The 20,377-nt window shown below is 39.1% G+C and overlaps 1 protein-coding gene across 4 annotated transcripts in view; it reads left to right on the forward strand.

Moving 5' to 3' along the window:
- The first annotated feature begins 3,831 nt into the window (after positions 1-3,831).
- RBM41 (RNA binding motif protein 41) overlaps positions 3,832-20,377 on the forward strand; it is a 79,622-nt gene continuing 63,076 nt past the window's right edge. For 2 of the 4 annotated variants that reach the window (XR_004966973.1, XM_036305397.1), the window contains exons 1-5: positions 3,834-4,007; positions 4,257-4,392; positions 7,447-7,563; positions 8,139-8,331; positions 8,617-8,821. Coding sequence is in view for 3 of the 4 variants with exons in the window: in XM_036305397.1 (XP_036161290.1) it covers positions 3,941-4,007; positions 4,257-4,392; positions 7,447-7,563; positions 8,139-8,331; positions 8,617-8,821 (718 nt within the window). In the remaining variant the exon portion in view is untranslated. Of the gene's footprint in view, positions 4,008-4,256; positions 4,393-7,446; positions 7,564-8,138; positions 8,332-8,616; positions 8,822-10,775; positions 10,848-20,377 lie in introns of all 4 variants that reach the window. The other 2 variants (XM_036305399.1, XM_036305398.1) reach the window with 2 other exon arrangements.

The following is a 20,377-nucleotide window of genomic DNA, read 5'->3' on the forward strand; positions in this document are numbered from 1 at the left end:
TGATGACATTAAATGTAGTAGTAGTTACAATTGGTATATAATTTTTGGTTGCAATAAAGTATGTATGTGTTTAGGGTGTTTTTTCTATTTAAATATTGTGCCTTTGAGAATTGTACTGTAGTTTGGCTTTTAGTATTAGCAAATCAAAGCTATATTAACCCTTTTGTCTAGGAAGCAGCCTATTAGATTATGACTCTGTTTTGTAATTAGGTAATATATACAGTATCATAGTATAGTGCAGTTTATATAAAACTTTAGTTTGCATAAATTAGATATGTGTGTGCGGCTTCTTGATTTAGGCAAGCCTTTATAAAGTTACAGTACCTAATCTGTTATTCCCACTTCTCCATTATTTTTGTGTATCTTAAAAAATATATATCAAGATTTTCAAATTATCATTTAGAAGTAGGTTTCCCTTGTAGAAAAACAAATTTTCCTTCCATTTACCAAAAATAAACTCTTGTAGGAAAGAAAAAACTGTATCATAGAGAAATACATGCCAAAAAATAAATGCCAACTAGTCTTTGGGTGCCTGTTGTAAAGTAGTAGTATACAGTATATTGTAAAGTCTCTCCCCTCAAGGGAACTTACTGCCTTAGCTTGAGATATAATTAATAGCTATCTGTATAAAAGTAATATAGACAATACAAGGGAGTGTGTTATGAGTCACAGAAAGTGTGTTATAGAAAATCAGAGATGGGAGGAAGAGTTAGGGTGGATTTGGGACTTGAATTAGGTTATTTTTGAAAGGCAATCTGTTTATTTTTGATGTACAGTTATGCTGGTGTTTTACCATATGATTCATAATTATTTGTTTGTGTATTTGTTCATTTATTTTTCAAGAAAAAGCCTTGTTCTTAGCTTTAGAATAATCCGATCTCTTGTGTTTCATGTTTGACCTAAGTCACAAATAATGGCGATATTCTAAAATATAAAAGTATAACACCAAAATAAACTACTTGAAAGTTTTTTAGTGGCTAGTGCTTAGTTTTCTAGAATTACTGAGCTGAATTTCTGTTGTGCTGAATGTACATGACCATCCTGATGGGTACATATTAAGGGAATAAAATATTTTTCAAATGAGTAGTAGTGATTTTCATCACCTTATGAGTAAACTAAATATCAGAACGTACATAGCCTCTTTTTTTCCTATCCAAACTTCTCAAATTAGTAGTTCTTATTAGTTAAATCTTCATTCCCACTAAAAAATATAGAGTATGAAAATAATCTAGAGACCATTTAATTTTGTGGATGATTTCTGTGGGTAAAGTGCTTTTGAGTATAATCTTGAGTTCTCTTAATTTTTGAGTCCAGTATTATTACATGCTATTATACCCTAGAGAAAAGCATTTTAGTATTGTTTTTGGAGGTCCAACTCCAGTAAAATAGTCTGTTCATAAATTAAGTTCCACATTCAGTATTGGAGGAAATACTGGATTTTGTCTTGTTGATTCTTAATTAACTAGACAATTTCATTTGGACATAATATTTTCTCTATAACATGAAAAAGTTGGACCATGTTAAGTTTTTCTCAACTGAAAGAAATGACTTTTCATTTCTTCAAAGTTTTGTGATTCTTTTATGTCTTTTCACTACCAGTAAGTGCTTACTATAAAGTTCCTTAGTAAAATAAAGAAAGAGAAGGCTACAGTACTCCTATTGACTTTGTACTGGGAGTTCTGTGTGTGTGTGTTTGTTTTTGTTTTACAGGACATAGAGGAGGACAGTGGATGGCAAGTGGCATCTAGTTTAATAAGGTAACACTGCAAAATTTACTGGTACTGTTTGGAATCTGGAGCCTTGGACTTAATTATCTTTAAGGTTCCTCCTGACTCTGGTTCAACATGACACTTTTGAACAAATATTAATTAAAAGATGAGAAATAACCTATTTTTGCCAGTAATTTTAAGGCAGCATTTATGTAAGGTGATGAAATCTTGAGCCCCTCTAATCATTGTTAAAGACCAGCTGAAATTATATGAAGGAGAATTTTTTAATTTGTCATGTTTACACTTTCCCAGTGCTTGACTACTTTTTTGTTTTTTGAAAAAGATGCTGTATAACAGCATTTATGCTATCTCATATTAGATGAGTGATCCTATCCTTCTTCAAGGAAAGATTTTTGGTTTTAGCATCTTCTTCCATATCTATAAATTGCTTCATAATGTATTCATCAGAAGTGTGCTATGAACAAAGTGCTCAAAAAGAACAAATCCTGAAAATATGTCTATTTTAAGGAGGAACTTCTGGCTTAATTAAACAACTTGTTTAATTGTCAGAACGACAAATGAGGCATATTTTTCAGTTTGTCATAAATTCTTCTAGGGGTGAAATAACCTCATACTAATATCTCTGTGCCTGTGAATAACATCTAGAAATCTCAAAGTTTTTTATATACTGTCTGATATCCTTTTAAAGTAGGGAGAGGGATGCCATGGGAAACAGAATAGCTATTATTCCACAGTTAATAAGTTTGGCAGAGCTAGAAATAGCCTGATGTTCCACCTAGTGTAATTTTCTGAATGTTTGTCCTTGGTACCTACCACTTGGGCTGGCTACAGTCATACGCAGGCACATAGAACACTTTCTTATGACCTTGCTATCTAGTTGCAATTTCAGCCTATGTGAATATATCTTTTTCGCCATTCATTCTCCACCCATCCCACCTAGTGCATTTCTAATGTAGTGTGCATTAGAAGTTGTATACAAGTCTGATGTGGTGGTTAGTATAGTTTTGTTTCACCCTTTGCCACTTTCCCAAGGAATAAACACACTATCAACCTTGGTGTATTTTTCCATTTCCTTATTGATTAATTTTTCAATTAGACATTTTGGTTGAGCGGCAGAATTCAGCCCCAGCACCATATAGGATTTGCTTGGTGTAGGCTATGATATAACCCACACTAATACTTCCCATGAGATTTTTGATCTTTTAGTAGTTCCCAGGATAGAAAGTACAATGTCTTCCAGAAGCTGCTGTTTGGTTTTATCTTCTAACTTGACCATGGCAATACAGCTAGTTTGAATACATTTGAACCTATTGGATAACCTATTGGAATATTTATTCATAGATGGCCATCCTGTCAAGTGATTTTAAAACCATAGTTTTGTATATTACTTTATAGTCACTCTATTCTGAGGTATTAATCCCATTTTCCAGGTGAGCATTCACACACAATCAATTGCTATGCTAAAGGGAATGAGCATTTATAATTACAGTTGCCTTCCACAAAGGTTGTACCAATTTATGTTCCTACTAGCAATGTATTAAGAGTGCCTATTTCCCCATGATCTCAGCAAAACAAGTGCGTTCTCAAACTTATGGATGTTTACCAATCTGGTAGGTTACTATAGTGTGCGCTTTAAAAATAAACTTTATTTTTTTAACAGTTTTAGGTTTACAGAAAAGTTGCATAGTACAGAGTTCCATATACCTCCACTCAGTTTCCCTTAATGTTATCATCTTAACATAACTGGTATATTTGTCACAATTCATGAACCTTATCATTAACTAAAGTGCAAGTTTATTCATATTTCCTTTTTTACCTAGGGCCCTTTTTCTAATCCAGGATACCACATTGCATTTAATCATCACCATGTCTCCTTTGATTCATTTGTCTGGGACAGTTTCTCAGACTTTTCACGTATTTCATTAACTTGACAGCTTTGAGGATTACAAGTCAGTTGTTTCATAGTCAGTGTACTTTGAAATTTCCATCTTGTGAGATCAAACATCTTTTTTTTCATATACTTAAGAACACTAGTATTTCCATTTCTGGGAACTAAGAGCCCATGCTCTTAACAAATATGCTGTATCCCTTTCTTGATTCACAATAATTAAAACGTTCACGAGCCTGAGTACATATGGATTTCTGATTCTCCAGAAGTACATGTCTTTTAAGCCTCTGTTACAGATAGAGGAGAACCATTAGCGCAAGAGATGTCAAACTTGTGTCTGATCATTGTGGTTACACAGGACGGACCAGAGGCTCCACTGGAAACAGCAGGTAGGCCAGATAATAAGTCCTTGGAAGCCGAAGCAGGCTAGTAAGGACACATTTGAGGGAAATTGGGGGCGCCAGGATTTAGTGATACCGAATGAGAGGGTCAAGAAGTCAAAGATTACTCTTAAGTTTATGAGCTGGATATTTTGGGTGTTGCCTTTAACCTCCAAACAATTTAAGAGAAATATTTGAACAATTTACAACATACCAGTTACTCAATACGTTACGTACTTTCTCTTTCCCTTTCTTTAGCTCTGCGCTACTACAATTCCCAGAGCCCCGCACTCCACCACAATCCCCTCAGAGTTGGCTGCGCAGAATTCTGGGACTTGAAGTCCGAGGCCTGTTTATCCAAGTTAGAGAAAAGGGCCTGTGGAAACATGAAGAGGTAAGGGCTTGTGTGAGCAGGCGGCGATGGGAACTCTGTTTTACCTTTTCACTTAAATGGCTTTTATTACTTTGTGTGTGGGGTATGTCACGTTCTCGGGATGCGGTTTCGTGTGAGAGGGAAGACAAAAGGGAGCAGAGGAGACGGGCTAGGCAGGCCTCCTGGGCGAAGTTCAGGAAGGACCGCCGCCGCTGCCGGTTCCTACAGAAATGACCTTTCAGCCCAGGCATCTAAGCCCCGGCGCGGGTCCCCTGGAGCCGGACACATGCTGTGGCTTCTTCCTATTGCAAATGGACCCACCCAGGTGCTAGAGTCTTGGCCGACTAATGCCTCGTGCCAGAGAAACCCAGGCCAGCTCCTCCTAATACTACAGAAAGGGGACCTGGGTAGGCGCCTTTATTTGCAGGGTTTGTGTATTAAAGAAAACGCGGGCATGTAACGTTTTCAAATCTTAAAGTAAGTCATACTTTGATACTTTGTTTCTACAAATTTAGAAGGCAAAACCGATTCAATGTCATAGGAAAAGAAAGGCACTTGGTGCGAGCAGTTCCCCCTACTGGTTCTGCAGGAAATGGCAGCTTTAATTTGGCTGGTCATTGTTGAAAGCCTGAGCTTCCCAATTAATCCACAAGCCTTTTCTAAGGATTCTCAAATTAGTTTTGTATCCACTCTGCAAGTAGAATAATCGCTCTGGAATAGGGCTGTATATTTACAATTCTTACTGATACTATGCTGTCCTGCAACTGTCAGTTTCTGTGTCTTTTAAGAAACTGGTTCTGATTTTCCCTGCCTCAAAATGACTTTAAAAAAATGTTTCTAGTGATATGTCTCATACATGCAAAATAATGTATATATAAAGTTTAAAGAATAATAATAGACTCATACCCACTACAAGCTTTAGACCTGGAACATTACTAGTACCTTAGAAGTCCCCAGTTTCCCTCCCAGATTACTTCTCCTCTCTCCCTCCTCAGGGGACCATTATTCAGAATTTTGTGCTTATCATTCCCTTTCTTTAAAAAAAAATAGTTTTATGACTTATGATTTTATCCCTAAACAAAATATTGCTTGTTTTATCCATTTTTCAACTTTACATAGATGGACACATTGTATACATTTTTATGTAACTTGCTTTTTTTACTCAACATTTCTTTTTGAGTATTTAGCTATGGTTTACTCATTTCAAAGCCACTTTAAACTTAGCAAAAACTTTCTGAATTCTAAATAATAAATAAAAATTAGGATACTTAGAAGGGATTTTTAAAACCCTGGGCCTAAGGATATTTTAACAAATGGGACTTATACCTATTTCCCAAAATAGGTATAAGTCTTTCTAGAGCATGAGAATCTTGCTTATAATTATGAGGGATACTTTTCCTAGGTCCCAATAATAAAGGACTATTTTATAAGGTATTTTAATATTTATTTTCCTCATGGAGTTAGCTCAATTTTTGTTTTTTTGTTTTTTTGTCTTTTATAATCTGTTGTTGCCTAAAATAATTCTGCTATTTCTTTATACTCTGGTGTTTTAAGTTATTTATGGTTAGTTGGCTCATGTTAGCATTACCTAGATTTCTATACAGTAGTGCCTGGGCCAGTGATGGCAAACCTATGACACGCGTGTCAGAGGTGACATGCGAACTCATTTTTTTGGTTGATTTTTCTTTGTTAAATGGCATTTAAATATATAAAATAAATATCAAAAATATAAATCTTTGTTTTACTATGGTTGCAAATATCAAAAAATTTCTATATGTGACACGGCACCAGAGTTAAGTTAGGGTTTTTCAAAATGCTGACACGCCAAGCTCAAAAGGTTCACCATCACTGGCCTAGGCTATATAATGTTATGATCCCTTTCACATTTGTTTCTATGCTTTTTCCTTTGGAGATCTCCTTTTCACAGCTCCAGATTCTGACACTAGAGATGACTTGATATTTCCATGTTCAGCCTGATACTTACCTGTGCAATATTTCTCCCATATCTCACTTCCCTTTTAGCTAATATCACTTATACTGTCACCTCAGACTCAATATGTCTTTGAATATTCCTGGTGTTTCCATTGTAATAGGTAGTTGACCCAACATGGCTAAAACAATACTGATGTTCCCTTTTTCCAAACTATTTCACCTGGAGCTTCCTCTTTCCTTCATTGGTACCATTGTTCTCTCAGTTTGAAATTTGGAGGTTATCTTTTACTTATCTTTTACCCTATTTTCAAAAGGCCTCTCTCATCTAACTCTTCATTTCTGTCCCCTGTTACCACTTCACTTTGGACTTTTGTCCTCTTATCCTTGATAAGTTTTCCAGCTAGTTCTTTTGGTTTCTTTCCTACTAATCCATAAGGCATGTTATAACCACATTCTTTTTCCTAAACCATCACTTGTACCATGCCACTTAACTGCCTAATAAATTACTTTCTAATACCTATACATTAAGATCCAGGCCCCTTAATTGGTGTATTTAAGGCCACACAAGATCTGAGTCTAATTACCCCTCCAAGATTATCCCCCAGTTAGCCCATACTTGAATGTCAGCTAAATTGAACTTCTTGTTAATCCCCAGAACATCTCATACTTGCTGTCCCTTTTCTTCCTTTCATCATACCCAGTCCTTTAAATGCCAGTTTAAGAAGTCTTCATTTTACCCTCCTGATTCCCAGTTATTTCTTTCTTCTGTGAACTCCTACTAATTTGGCATATGCTTCTTTGTATTGTCATTCTCCTCTCTCCTCCCTTACTTTCCCCTCCTTTCCAGGCACATGTACACAATACATACACACCTATATATTTCCTCTCCCTAAATAAATTGCAAACTCCTTGAGGATAGGGACTATGTTTGAGTACCTTTGACTCCATCAGTGCCTTACAATGTTTTGTGTGTAAGTAGGTATTTAATAAATGTTTATGGAATGAATATAAAGTGCAAAGGATTGTTAGAGAAGGATCTTTGAACAAATGGGGTCACCAAAGGTAGATAATATAGGTAAAAAATTGATTTTGAGGTTTCACTATCTCTTCTGCTCTCTGTATGTGTCCCTATATCTACTCCAGGGTAAACAGCTGTGTGAAGAGTGATGATCATGTCCTGGAAGAGTTAGAAACAGAAGGGGAGAGGCAGCTGAAAAGCCTCCTTCAGCATCAACTTGACACCTCTGTCTCCATTGAGGAGTAAGTATTGATTTTGCAAACAGGTAAAGTATCATAGACCTTAACCTCCAGGTGACCCCTTTTAAAGTCTGGATGCAACACTCCTCTCCCACCCCCTGTTCCTTGGCAAACTTCTACGTATTAGGCAGGGTTTTTCTTCTATGTCTTTTCCTCTGCAGATCCTCCCATATTCTACTACATATATGCTAAGTATCTTTCCTATGTCTTCCCTTAACATACATAGCACTTACAACCCAATATTATCATTGCCTGTTTACTTGCCTCTCCTTCTACTGTTCTTCCACAAAAGCAGAAACCATTTTTATCTTTTAAACTGTTAAATCCTCAATACCCAGCATAGTGTCTGATGTATAGTAAATACTCAATAATCAAATATTTGATTCAGTCATTTATTAGTCCTGGATGAGGGGAGTATTGGTGGAGTTCCATATTGGTAACAGTGGCACTTCAGCCTAGAAATAGGACATGAGAGAGAAATTGCCGATGAGTTTCATTGTGCCTCTTTTAATGGTGAGCCCTATTTCTGTGAATTGTAATTTGAAGATGTTCTTACTCTCTTCATTCTTGGTTTGCAGATGTGTGTCTAAGAAAGAGAGTTTTGCTCCTGGTACTATGTATAAGCCCTTTGGGAAGGAAGCAGCCGGAACTATGACTTTGTCCCAGTTTCAAACATTGCATGAGAAGGACCAGGAAATTGCTGCCCTCAGGGAACTAGGGCTCAATGAAACAGAAATCTTGATCTGGAAGAGCCATGTTTCAGGTGAAAAGGTGAGTGGGGCAATTTTTTTCTGAAAAGTGCAGAGCAATATCTCTTCATTTGGCACTGAGAACCTTTTTATTTTTAATTCTCACAAAACTAAGCTTTTTGTTTGAATCTTCTTTGATTCCTAGGACAGGGACCTTGGGAAAAGAGAAACTATCCCTTGACTGATTAGCTACCGTATCTGTAAATACTCATTCTGGGCCTTGATCATCATTGCTCTTTAAGTATCAGACCATCCCTTTAAGGGTATGTCCTCTATGATATATGCCCTCTCATTTCTCTGATTTCAGAGGACGAGACTGAGGGCAACCCCTGAAGCAATACAGCACTGCCTTCAAGATATTGAAGAAAGGATCTCAGAGCGTCAGCGCATCCTTTGCCTGCCACAGAGATTTGCTAAAAGCAAACAGCTGACCCGGCGAGAAATGGAAATAGAAAAATCTTTATTTCAGGGTGCTGATCGTCACTCCTTCCTTAAGGCTCTTTACTACCAAGGTATGTGATCACCACTGATGTGTTCTTTCACTAAGAGAGAGAGATTTACCATTAGCGCATTAAATAAGAGGAGTTAGTGAAGTGGGTAGGGGAAAGACAAACTTTCACTACTCTTTAGGAATGTGTGAGAGACAAATATGTTCAGAGTTAGTTGCAGTTCAGTTGCTATTTGTAGACATGTGAAGAAAATGCTGAGGGAGCACAGAACATAGAGCCTCAAGTCTAGTTGGGGGAGTCAGGAGTTGACATTTCTAAGTCCTGATGGGTTAACAGAGATTTGTCAGGTTAACAAGATGCAGAGGACATTACAGATAATAGGTGAATAGGAACAGGATTGTGAAAGGACCTGGGAACAATGAAAAGGTCAGTGTGGCAGGCAGTATAGGACTTGGCAGGGAATTAATTACAGGAGATGACACTAGAAAGATAGGTGAGGCTAGATTGTAAAAGTTTTTAGACTGAACTGTAAATTAGCACAAAATCTATAGAGAAATGGTCTGTGTCTTAACCAGAAAGAATGAGTGTAACAGATAAGTTTTGCTAGGCACTGTGTAAGGTGCACAGAAGTTTAAGAAATGGTTCCCAACATTAAGCCAATTACAGTCTGGTTTGAGAGAAACAGGACATTTTACTAACAATGCTAGATACAGTTGTAAAGTGCTGTAGGAGTTCAGAGGAGGAAAAGGCTACTGTGCATTGGCATGACTAAAGAAGTCCTCTTGGAGGTAAGGTTTAAATGTTCTTTTAATGCTATATTCTTTAGGGTGGAGAGGGAAAGGCATCACAGCAGATATTGTGAGCACTATGGTGTGTTCGGGGATGTTGTGAGAGACAAGGTAGCTAAAATTTTTGACCTTTCTGTGGTAGACAGTATAGACCTATACAGAGTTAGTTATTCAGTTAGTTAGTTTGGATATGGTTAAAGGTTTTTGAACCAGGAGTAACATGAGAAACGCAGTATTTGAAAATGATTAATCTGGTGACCAAGAAATACAGGGTGGGGCAAAAGTAGATTTATATGGAAAATAATACAATACTTAATAAATAATAATACAAGAATAAACTGTTTTACATATTCACAACTGTAAACCTACTTTTGCCCCATCCTGTATGATGAGAGAGAGAAAGAGATGGAAGCAGAGGAAATGATTTAAGAGGTAATACAGTCCTTAGACATGAAGATATGGACTAGAATGATGGCAGTGGAATTAAAAAGAGGTAGATATGATTGTAAGAGACATTACAAAGTAAGAATTGGTAAAACTTGTTGACTGAGGCTGAAGGAGGACAGTCAATAAAGAAGAGTGTCAAAGGTAATCCAGGTGTTTCAAGGCTGTGTGACTTAATTGTCAAAATTAAGAAAGCTTTTATGGGGAAATTTTGAGGAAAATAATGAGTTTGATTTTGAACGTGTTGAATTAGTGAGAATGGCAGGTTCATTAAATGCAGATATTGAGGAGGCAGTTAGAAATGCAACAATGAAGCTCAAGGGAGAGTTCAGAACTAGATCTATAGAATTGGGAATCATCTATGCTTAGATCAGAAGTAAAGCCATGAGAATGAATGAATGATTTGTTAGATACCATAGACATGGAAGAGCAGTGGTGAAGGAAGGAAAACAAAAACAAAAACAAAGGAATAGCCTTTTGTAGAGAGGCATTAATACGAACTGATTAAGGACATGGGTTCTGGAGGCAGATTCCTGGAGGCAGACTCATGGGAAAATTCTGGTGCCCCACTTAATTCTGGTGCTTTAAGATTTTGGGCAAGTTACCACTCTGTGCTTCAGTTTCTTTGTGAAGTGACAATATTAATAGTAGCTATATAGTAGGATTGTTCAGAAGGTTGAGGTAATACATGTGAATCAGAGCAGTGCCTGGTATTTGGGGGTGGGTGGGTAGTATATGAATCTGTTTTTCCTATCTTTGAAACTCCTTACTTTAAACCTTCACAGCATACCACAAAAAGACAAGTGCAGACAAGTACATGACCTCAATGAAGAGGAAGATAAAATTAGGCACAAAAGGCAAGTTAAGAGTTTTCTTACAGTGTTAGATTTAGGAATGTAACCTAGGGTCCCAGACTTCTAAGTTGAGTGTTTATTTAATTCCTTATCCAGTATATGACAATGTTTATAGGAAATTATCCAGAGGTAGCATATTATTCTGATATAGAATATTAAAGAGAGGAGCTAGAAGAAGTTGTAAAGCTTTTACATTTAGTGTTGTTGAGTTTTTTTCTCTATACCTTTAAGTTATTGTACCAGACATAAAACAACCTTAATAATTTTTACATCTTATTTCACAAGTAATTCTGAATATTTTTATTATTCAGTAAAGTATAAATATTGATGATGATGATGATGATGATATAATAGCTAATATTTTCTTTTATTTTTTAAATGAACTTACAATGATTTTGGGGGGTGGACAATTCTGTGAATTGTAAAGCATGTAAATCATGTAGATTCATGTAATCACCACCACAGTCAGGATAAAGAACAGCTCCATCACCCTAAAACTTCTTCATACTGTCCATTGGTAGTCACCCCAACTCCACCCATAATCTCTGGCAATCACTGATCTGTTTTCCATCACTGTAGTTTTGTCTTTTATAGAATATCATACAAATGGAATCACAAGATATATAATCTTTTGAGAGTAGCTTCTTTCATTCAGTGTAATGCCTTTGAAATTCATGCAAGTTGTGTGTATCAGTAGTTCATTCATTTTGCTGAGTAGTGTTCCATTGTATGGATGTTCCAAAGTTTGTTTATTCATTCACCCATTGAAGTATATTTGAGCTGTTTTCAGGTTATGGTGATTATGAATAATACTGATGTGAACATTCTTGTACAGGTTTTTGTGTGAACATAAAATTTTTATTTCTCCAAGGTAAAATATCTAGGAGTGGGATTACTGGGTCATATGGTAAGTGCTTGTTTAACTTTATAAGAACCTGCCAAACCATTTTCCAGAGTGGCTGAATCATTTTGCATTCCCACCAGCAATGTATGAGAGTTCCAGTTGCTCTGCATCTTTGTCAGCATTTGGTATTGTTGGTACTTATTTTATTCTATTAGCTGTGAAGTGGTATCTCATTGTAGTTTTAATTTGCATTTCCTTGGTGGCTAATGATGTTGAACATCTTTTCATATGCTTATTTGCCATCCTTATATCCTGTTTGCTGATGTGTCTGTTCACATCTTTGGCTGTTTTTAATTCGGTTATTTATTTTCTTCCTGATGACTTGTGAGAGTTCCTTATATATTTTAAACACGATTCTTTGTTGGATATCTGATTTGCAAATATTTTATCCCAATATGTAGTATGTCTTTTCATTCTTTTAACACTATCTTCTATAGAACAAAATTTTTATTATGGTAAAATATACCTTACTAAAATGGACTGTTTTAACCATTTTTTTTAAGTGTTCAGTTCTGTGGCATTAAGTATATCCACATTGTTGTGCAACCATCACCACTGTCCATCTACACAACTTTTTCATCTTCTCAAACTGAAACTGTGTACCCATTAAACACTAACTCCCCTTTCTCCCCTCTCCTCAGCCCCTGGCAACCACTGTTCTTTCTGTCTCTATGAATTGACTACACTAGGTACCTCATGTAAGTGGGATTATACAGTATTTGTCCTTTTTTCACTTTGCATAATGTCTTCAAGGTTATTCATGTTGTAGCATATATCAGAATTTCCTTTTTTAAGGCTGAATAATAATCCATTGTATGGATACACCATGTTTTTTTAGTCCATTCATCTGTCAATAGACACTTATTTTGCTTCTACCTTTTGACTATTGTGAATAATGCTGCTATGAACCTGGATGTATAAGTATCTGTTGAAGTAACTGCTCTCCATTCTTTTGAGTAAATACCCAGAAGTAGAATTGCTGGATCATATGGTAATTCTATGTTTATTTAATCTTTTGAGTAATCACCACTGGTTTCCATAGAGGCTATATCATTTTGCCTTCCCACCAGCAATGTACAAGGATTCCAGTTTCTCTATACCCTCGCCAACACTTACTTTCTTTTATTTATTTTTTTAGACTAGCCATCCTAATGTGTGTGAAGTGGTATTTCCTTATAGTTTTTTAAAAATATAGTTTTATTGATTTCAGAGAGGAAAGGAGAGGGAGAGAAAGATAGGAACATTAATGATGAGAGAGAATCATTGATTGGCTGCCTCCTGCACACCACCCACCAGGGATCAAGCCCACAACCCAGGCATGTGCCCTGACCAAAAATCGAACTGTGACCTCCTGGTTCATATGTTGATGCTCAACCATTGAGTCGCACCAGCTAGGTTCCTTACAGTTTTGTTTTTCATTTCCCTAATGACTAGTGATGTTGGTCATCTTTTCATGTGCTTTTTGGACATTTGTATATCTTTGGAGAAATGTCTAAGTCCTTTGCTATTTTTTAAATAGGTTGTTTGTCTATTTGTTGTTGGGTTGTAGGAGTTCTTTATATATTCTGGACATTGATCCTTTATCAGATTTATGATTTGCCTATATTTTCTCCAATTCCTTGGGTTGCCTTCTCTCTCTGTTGATAGTGTCCTCTGATGCACAAAAGTTTTTATTTTTTATGAAGTCCAGTTTCTCAATATTTTCTTTTGTTACTTGTGTTTTCGCTGTCATATCCAGTAAATCACTGCCAAATCTAATATCATAAAGCGTTTCTCCTGTATTATCTTCTGAGAGTTTTATATTTTTAGCTCTTACATTTAGGTCTTTAGTTCATTTTGAGTTACTTTTTGTGTATGGTATAAGATAAAAGGTCCAACTTCATTTTTTAAATGTTGGTATTTAGTTTTTCCAGTACTACTTGTTGAAGACTGTTCTTCCCCATTAAATGGACTTAGCACCATCTCTGAGAATCATTTGACCATTAATATGAGAGGTTCTCCATTGTATTCCATTGGTTTATATTTCTGTCTTTGAAGCAGTGCCACACTGTTTTAATTACTATAGATTTGAAATCAATAATTTTGTTCTTATTAAAAATTGTTTTCACTATTTGTGGCCCCTTGAAATACCATATGAATTTTAGGATAGCTTTTCCTATTTCTGCAAAAATTGTCATTGGGATTTTGGTAGAGATTATATTGAACCTATAGACCACTTTGGGTAATATTGACATCTTAACAATATTAGGTGTTCAATCCATGAACATGGGATGTCTTTACATTTGTTTGTGTCTTTAATTTCTCTCAGCAACATTCTGTAGTTTTCAGTGTACAACTTTTTTGCTTCAGCAAATGTTTTAAATTTTGAGATAATACAGTTTGTCAAATTTTTTCTCTCATGGATCATGGTTTATTTTTCACATGCCTAAGAACTCTTTCTAATACCAGATTATGAAAAATATTTTTCCTTTGTTTTCTTCTAACAGTTTTATAGTTGTATATTTTACATTTAGATCTATGATTCATTTTGACTTTGTATAAGATGTGAGGGTTAGGTTGAGCTTTACTTTTTTGCCTATGTATGTCCAATTGTTCTAGCGCTAATTGTTGAAAAGAGTATTCTTTTTCCATTTACTTGCCTTTGCATTTTTACCAGAAATCTGGCTATATGTTAGTATTAATAATGAACATCATAATTAATGGTGGAAAATTGAAAAAAATTCCCTCAATATCAGGAATAAGGCAAGAATGTTCACTCTCACCACTTCCATTCACAGTGGAATGAAATTAGCAATCAATAATAGAAGGACATTGCCCTGGCCGCTAAGGCTCAGTTAGTTGAAGCATTATCCTGTACACCAAAAGATTGCGGGTTTGATTCCCGGTCAGGGCACATACCTAGGATGCAGGTTCAATCCCTGGTTGCGATGCATACAGGAGGCAACCAATCAGTGTTTCTCCCTCTACTTCTCTCTCTCCCTTCCTCTCTCTCTAAAATAAATAATAAAAAATAATAATAGAAGGAAATTAAGAAATCTAAAAATATGTGGCAATTAAATAACGCTACTGAATAATCAGTTGATCAATAAAGTCCCAAAGGGCATTAGAAAATACTTTGAAATGAGTAAAACCAAACATAACATATCATAACTTATGAAATGCAGTAAAAGCAGTATTTTAAGGGGATATTTAAAAGGTGAAAATGCCCATATTAGTAAAAAAGAAAGATCTCAAATTACTAACCAAAACTTCTATTCTAAGAAGCTATAAAAATTTGGCCAAACCCATAAAAATGTACAACACCAAGAGTGAACCATAATGCAAATTATAGGCTGGGTAAATTATGATGTGCCAGTGTAAGTTCATTATTTGTAACAAATATACCACTCTAATGGGAGATATTGATAATAGATGAGGCTATGCATGTGTAGGGACAGGGGACTGTGGGGAATTTCTGTACTTTCCCTTCAATTTTGCTGCTAACCAATAACTTCTCTAAGAAAATAAAGTCTTAATAAAATAAAAAATAAACCACAAAAAGAAGAGCAAACTAAACTCATATCAAACTAAAGGAAAGAAATAAAAAGTTTAGAGGCAAAATAAATGAAATAGAGAATTGAAAAAATAGAGAAAACCAACAAACCAAAAGTTGTGTGTTGTTTTTTTTTGGAAAGAGCAACAAAATTCACATTTCTTAAGCTAAACTTACCGAGGAAAAACGAGAGAATACTCAAAATTCTTTTACCCTGCTCTCTTTGATTCTTTTTTTCATTGAATAGCTTTGTCCATCATTTTACTTTCAACCTTTTAAAAAATTCTAAATTGTAGACAGCATATAGTTAGATTATGTTTCTTTTTTGGATTATGTTTCCTAGGTAGGATATTGTTCAGTTGAGTAGAGTGTTTACTTCATTTATATTTAACTAGAGGCCCGTTGCACAAAGAGATTCGTGCAATAGGCCTTCCCTCCTCTGGTTGCCGGCACCGGTTTTCCTCTGGCACCTGGGACCCAGGCATTTGGTCTGGCCGCAGCAGAGAAGCCAAGCCTCTTCAGTCTTCAGTCTCCAGTCTTCAGTCTTCGCTCTGTGCCTGAGTATGCAAATTAACCACCATCTTTGTTGGGTTAATTTGCATAGCCACTCTGATTGGCTGGGTAGCGTAGTAGAGTGACACCAATTTGCATGTTTCTCTTTTATTAGTGTAGATTAGGGGTCTGGTGCACGAAGATGGGGGTGGGTCCCTCAGCCCGACCTGCACCCTCTCCAATCTGAGAGCCCTAAGGGGAGCCCTCTCCAATCTGGAAGTTTCTCTCTGTCTTTGCAATCATATGAGCGAATTGTCTGAGATCCCCAACCCAGTTTGGTTTGTTGGTCACAGAATAATAGAGGCATTTTTGTTTTCTTTGCTTCATTGGTGGAGATTTCCTGAAAGTTTTAGGATATCTTCCCTTTAATTTTTCCTAGATGCTCTGATTTTACTTATGTCTCTCACCTTTGCTTTCCCTCCATCCCCCACCGCAACAGTGACTTGCTCTGGGCTCACTTTGCTCTAGAGCAGTGGTTCTCAACCTTCCTAATGCCTCAACCCTTTAATACAGTTCCTCATGTTGTGGTGACCCCCAACCATAAAATTATTTTCGTTGCTACTTCATAACTGTAATTTTGCTACTGTTATGAGTCATAATGTAAATATCTGATATGCAGAATGTATTTAGGCGACCCCTGTGAAAGGATCATTCAATCCCCAAACGGGTCACGACCCACAGGTTGAGAACTGCTGCTCTCGTGTCTAGGAGATCCATCTGCCACCAGAACTACGATTCTCAGCATTCCTGGTGCTCCCTGCGCTCTGGGCTTCCTCTTCTAGTCCTGGGGCTGCCACCAGAACCACTATTTCCAGAATTCCTGGTGCTCCCCATGCTCTTGGTTTTCCCTTCCTGCTCTGTCTCCATCCCACGGCCTCCCACTCTGTCAAGTCCTCCAAGCTGCCAGCTCTCCCTCTCTGCTCTCTGTCTGGAGGCTTGGGGAGCCAAGTTCCCCAAGCTGTTTTACTCTCTGCCAGCTCTCCCACTCTGCTCTCCACCCGGCACCTGTTTATGAAAATTAACCCACCATCTTTGTTGGGTTAATTTGCATACTCATTCCTGGTTGGCTGTTGACCGTAGCGGAGGGATGGTCCATTTACATGTTTCTCTCTTATTTTATAGGATGTATTGGAATCCTATCTAATAAAAGAGAAACATGGTAATTGGCGTATGACCGCTACCCTTCCTATTGGCTAATCAGGGCAATATGCAAATTAACTGCCAGCCAAGATGGCGGCGGGCAGCCAGGCAGCTTGAAACTAACATGAGGCTTGCTTGCTTCAGTGACGGAGGACTCCAACGTTCCCCGCCTGCCGCTGCAGGCCTCTGGGCTGCAACTCTAAGCAACTATGTAACAAATATAGAAGCTAAACAAAACCCCAGAAACCTGCTTTCGTCCGCCGGCTTCAGCCAACAGGATTGCAACATTGTAAGCAAAGGCCAGAAACCTACTTTCAGCAGCGGAGACCTAAGAGCAGGAGCCAAGCCTCAAAGCTAAAGCTGGCCCAGAATAAAAAAAAAAAGAAAAGAAAAAAAGGAGTGGTTGGGAGCTTCAGTCACTCCCAGCCTGAAAACAGCCCTCAGCCCCTCACCCAGCTTGGCCAGGCACCCCAGTGGGGACCCCCACCCTGAAGGGTGTGTGACCAGCTGCAAACAGCCATCATCCCCTCACCCAGGCTGGCCAGGCACCGCAGTGGGGACCCCCTCCCTGATCCAGGACACCCTTCAGGGCAAACCAGCCGTCCCCCACCCGTGCACCAGGCCTCTACCCTATATAGTAAAAGGGTAATATGCCTCCCAGCACCGGGATCAGTGGAGCCGCAAGGCCTCCCGGCACCGGGATCAGTGTGACAGGGGGCAGCACCCAAACCCCCTGATCGCCCTGCGGCTCTGTGTGTGATGGGGCGGGGCCACAACCTCCCTATCCACCCTGCTCTGTTCGTGACAGCGGAAGGCGCCCCAACCCCCTGATCAGCCCTGCTCTGTACCTGATAGGGGGGAGCTCCCCAACCCCCTGATCGCCCTGCGGCTCTGTGTGTGACAGGGTGCGGCGCCCCAACCCCCCCCCCCCACGGGCCCTGCTCTGTGTGTGATGGGGTAGAGCCATAACCTCCCCATCGGCCCTACCCTGAGTGTGAGAGTGGCGGCATCCCAACCCCCTGATCGGCCCTGCTCTGTGGGTGAGAGAGGGCGGCGCCCCAAACCCCTGATCGGCCCTGTTCTGTGTGTGACAGTGTACAGAGCCCCAACCCCCCTGATGGGCCCTGCTCTGTGAGTGACAGGGGGCAGTGCCCCAACCCCCTGATTGGCCCTGCTCTGTGCGTGACAGGGGATGGCGCCACAACCTCCCCATTGACCCTGCCTTGAGTGTGACAGAGGACGGTGCCCAAACCCCCCCACCCCCCCCACGGGCCCTGCTCTGTGTGTGACGGGGTAGAGCCATAACCTCCCCATTGGCCCTGCCCTGAGTGTGACAGTGGTGGCGCCCCAACCCCCTGATCGGCCCTGCTCTGTGGGTGATAGAGGGCGACACCCCAACCGCCCCCCACGGGCCCTGCTCTGTGTGTGAAGAGGTAGAGTCATAACCTCCCCATCGGCCCTGCCCTGATTGTGACAGTTTGCGGCGCCCCAACTCCCCTATCAGCCCTGCTCTGTGCGTGACAGGGGGGAGCTCCCCAACCCCCTGATCGACCCTGCTCTGTGCGTGACAGGGTACGGAGCCCCAACCCCCTTGATGGGCCCTGCTCTGTGAGTGACAGGGGGCAGCGCCCCAAACCCCTGATTGCCCCTGCTCTGTGCGTGACAGGGGGTGGGCCGCAACCTGCCCATCAACCCTGCCTTGAGTGTGACAGGGGGCGGTGCCCCAACCCCCCAATCGGCCCTACTCTGAGCGTGACTGAGGGTGGCATTGCAACCTCCCAATCCGCCCTGCTCTGTGCATGACAGGGGAAGGCGCCCCAACTCCCCAATCGGCCCTGCTCTGAGCCTGACCAGGGGCTGCACCTAGGGATTGGGCCTGCCCTCTGCCACCCTGGAGCAGGCCTAAGCCAGCAGGTCGTTATCTCCCGAGGGGTCCCAGACTGCGAGAGGGCACAGGCCGGGCTGAGGGACCCCCCTTTCCCCCCGAGTGCACAAATTTTTGTGCACCGGGCCTCTAGTTAGTTTATAAAGTAGGCTTTACAAAATCTGCCATTTTGCTATTTGTGTTTTTGTCTGTCTTGTATTTTTGTTTTGTTCCTCTCTTACTCCATTTATTCCTTAATGTTAAATAGATATTCTGTGTATACCATTTTGATTAAGTTGCTGCTTCTTTTACTATTTTATTTTATTTTATTTTTTAAATATATTTTATTGATTTTTTACAGAGAGGAAGGGAGAGAGATAGAGAGTTAGAAACATCGATGAGAGAGATACATTGATCAGCTGCCTCCTGCACATCTCCCACTGGGGATGTGCCCACAAGCCAGGTACATGCCCTTGACCGGAATCGAACCTGGGACCCTTCAGTCCGCAGGCTGACGCTCTATCCACTGAGCCAAACCGGTTTTGGCTCTTTTACTATTTTAAAAGTTAACCTCTTAGTAGTTGCCCTGGGGATTATAATTAACATCTCAGCTTAAACAAATTAGTTTTCATTACTACAAACTTAATTTCAATAATATTCAAAAACTTTGTTTTTGTTTAGATCTGTTCTCTTCTTCCTTCCCTGTGCTATTATTCTCATAGAAATTGCATCTTTATATATTTTAAGCTCATCAACATTTTTTTAATTATTGCTTTATGCTGTTATCTTATAAATCAGATAAGACAAGAAAAATAGTCACAAAGACAAAAACATTTAGTCCTAGCTGGTTTGGCTCAATGGATAGAGCGTCAGCCTGTGGACTGAAGGGTCCCGTGTTCAGTTCCAGTCAAGTGCACATTCCCAGGTTTTGGGCTTGATCCCCAGTAGGAGGCATGTAGGAGGCATGTAGGAGGCAGCCAATCAATGATTCTCTCTCACTGATTTTTCTATCTCCCTCTCCCTTCCTCTCTGAAATCAATGAAAAAATAAAACATTTATACTGCCTTTTATGTTTACTTATGTAGTCAACTTTATTTTTACTTGTTTTTGAGTTTCAAAAGACATATTTATTTTTTTTAATTAAATCTTTATTGTTGAAAGTATTACATATCTCCCTCTTTTCCCCCACATAGACCCCTTCTAGTTCACCCCATCCCCTACCCCAGGCCTTCACCACCCTATTATCTGTGTAGATGGGTTATGCATATATGCATATAAGTTCTTTGGTTGATCTCTTCCCAAACACCCACCCACCCCCACCTTTGCTCTGAGATTCCACAGTCTGTTCCATGCTTCTGTATCTCTAGATCTGTTTTGTTCCTTGGTTTATTTTGTTCAGTAGATTCCACATATGAGTGAGATCATGTGGTACTTGTCTTTTTCAGACTGGCTTATTTCGCTTAGCATAATACTCTCCAGGTCCCTCCATGCTGTCTCAAAGGGTAAGAAATGCTTCTTTTTCATTGCTACATAGTATTCCA

This window comes from Myotis myotis, unplaced genomic scaffold (genome assembly GCF_014108235.1).
Source record: "Myotis myotis isolate mMyoMyo1 unplaced genomic scaffold, mMyoMyo1.p scaffold_m19_p_4, whole genome shotgun sequence".
Lineage (NCBI taxonomy): Eukaryota > Metazoa > Chordata > Mammalia > Chiroptera > Vespertilionidae > Myotis > Myotis myotis.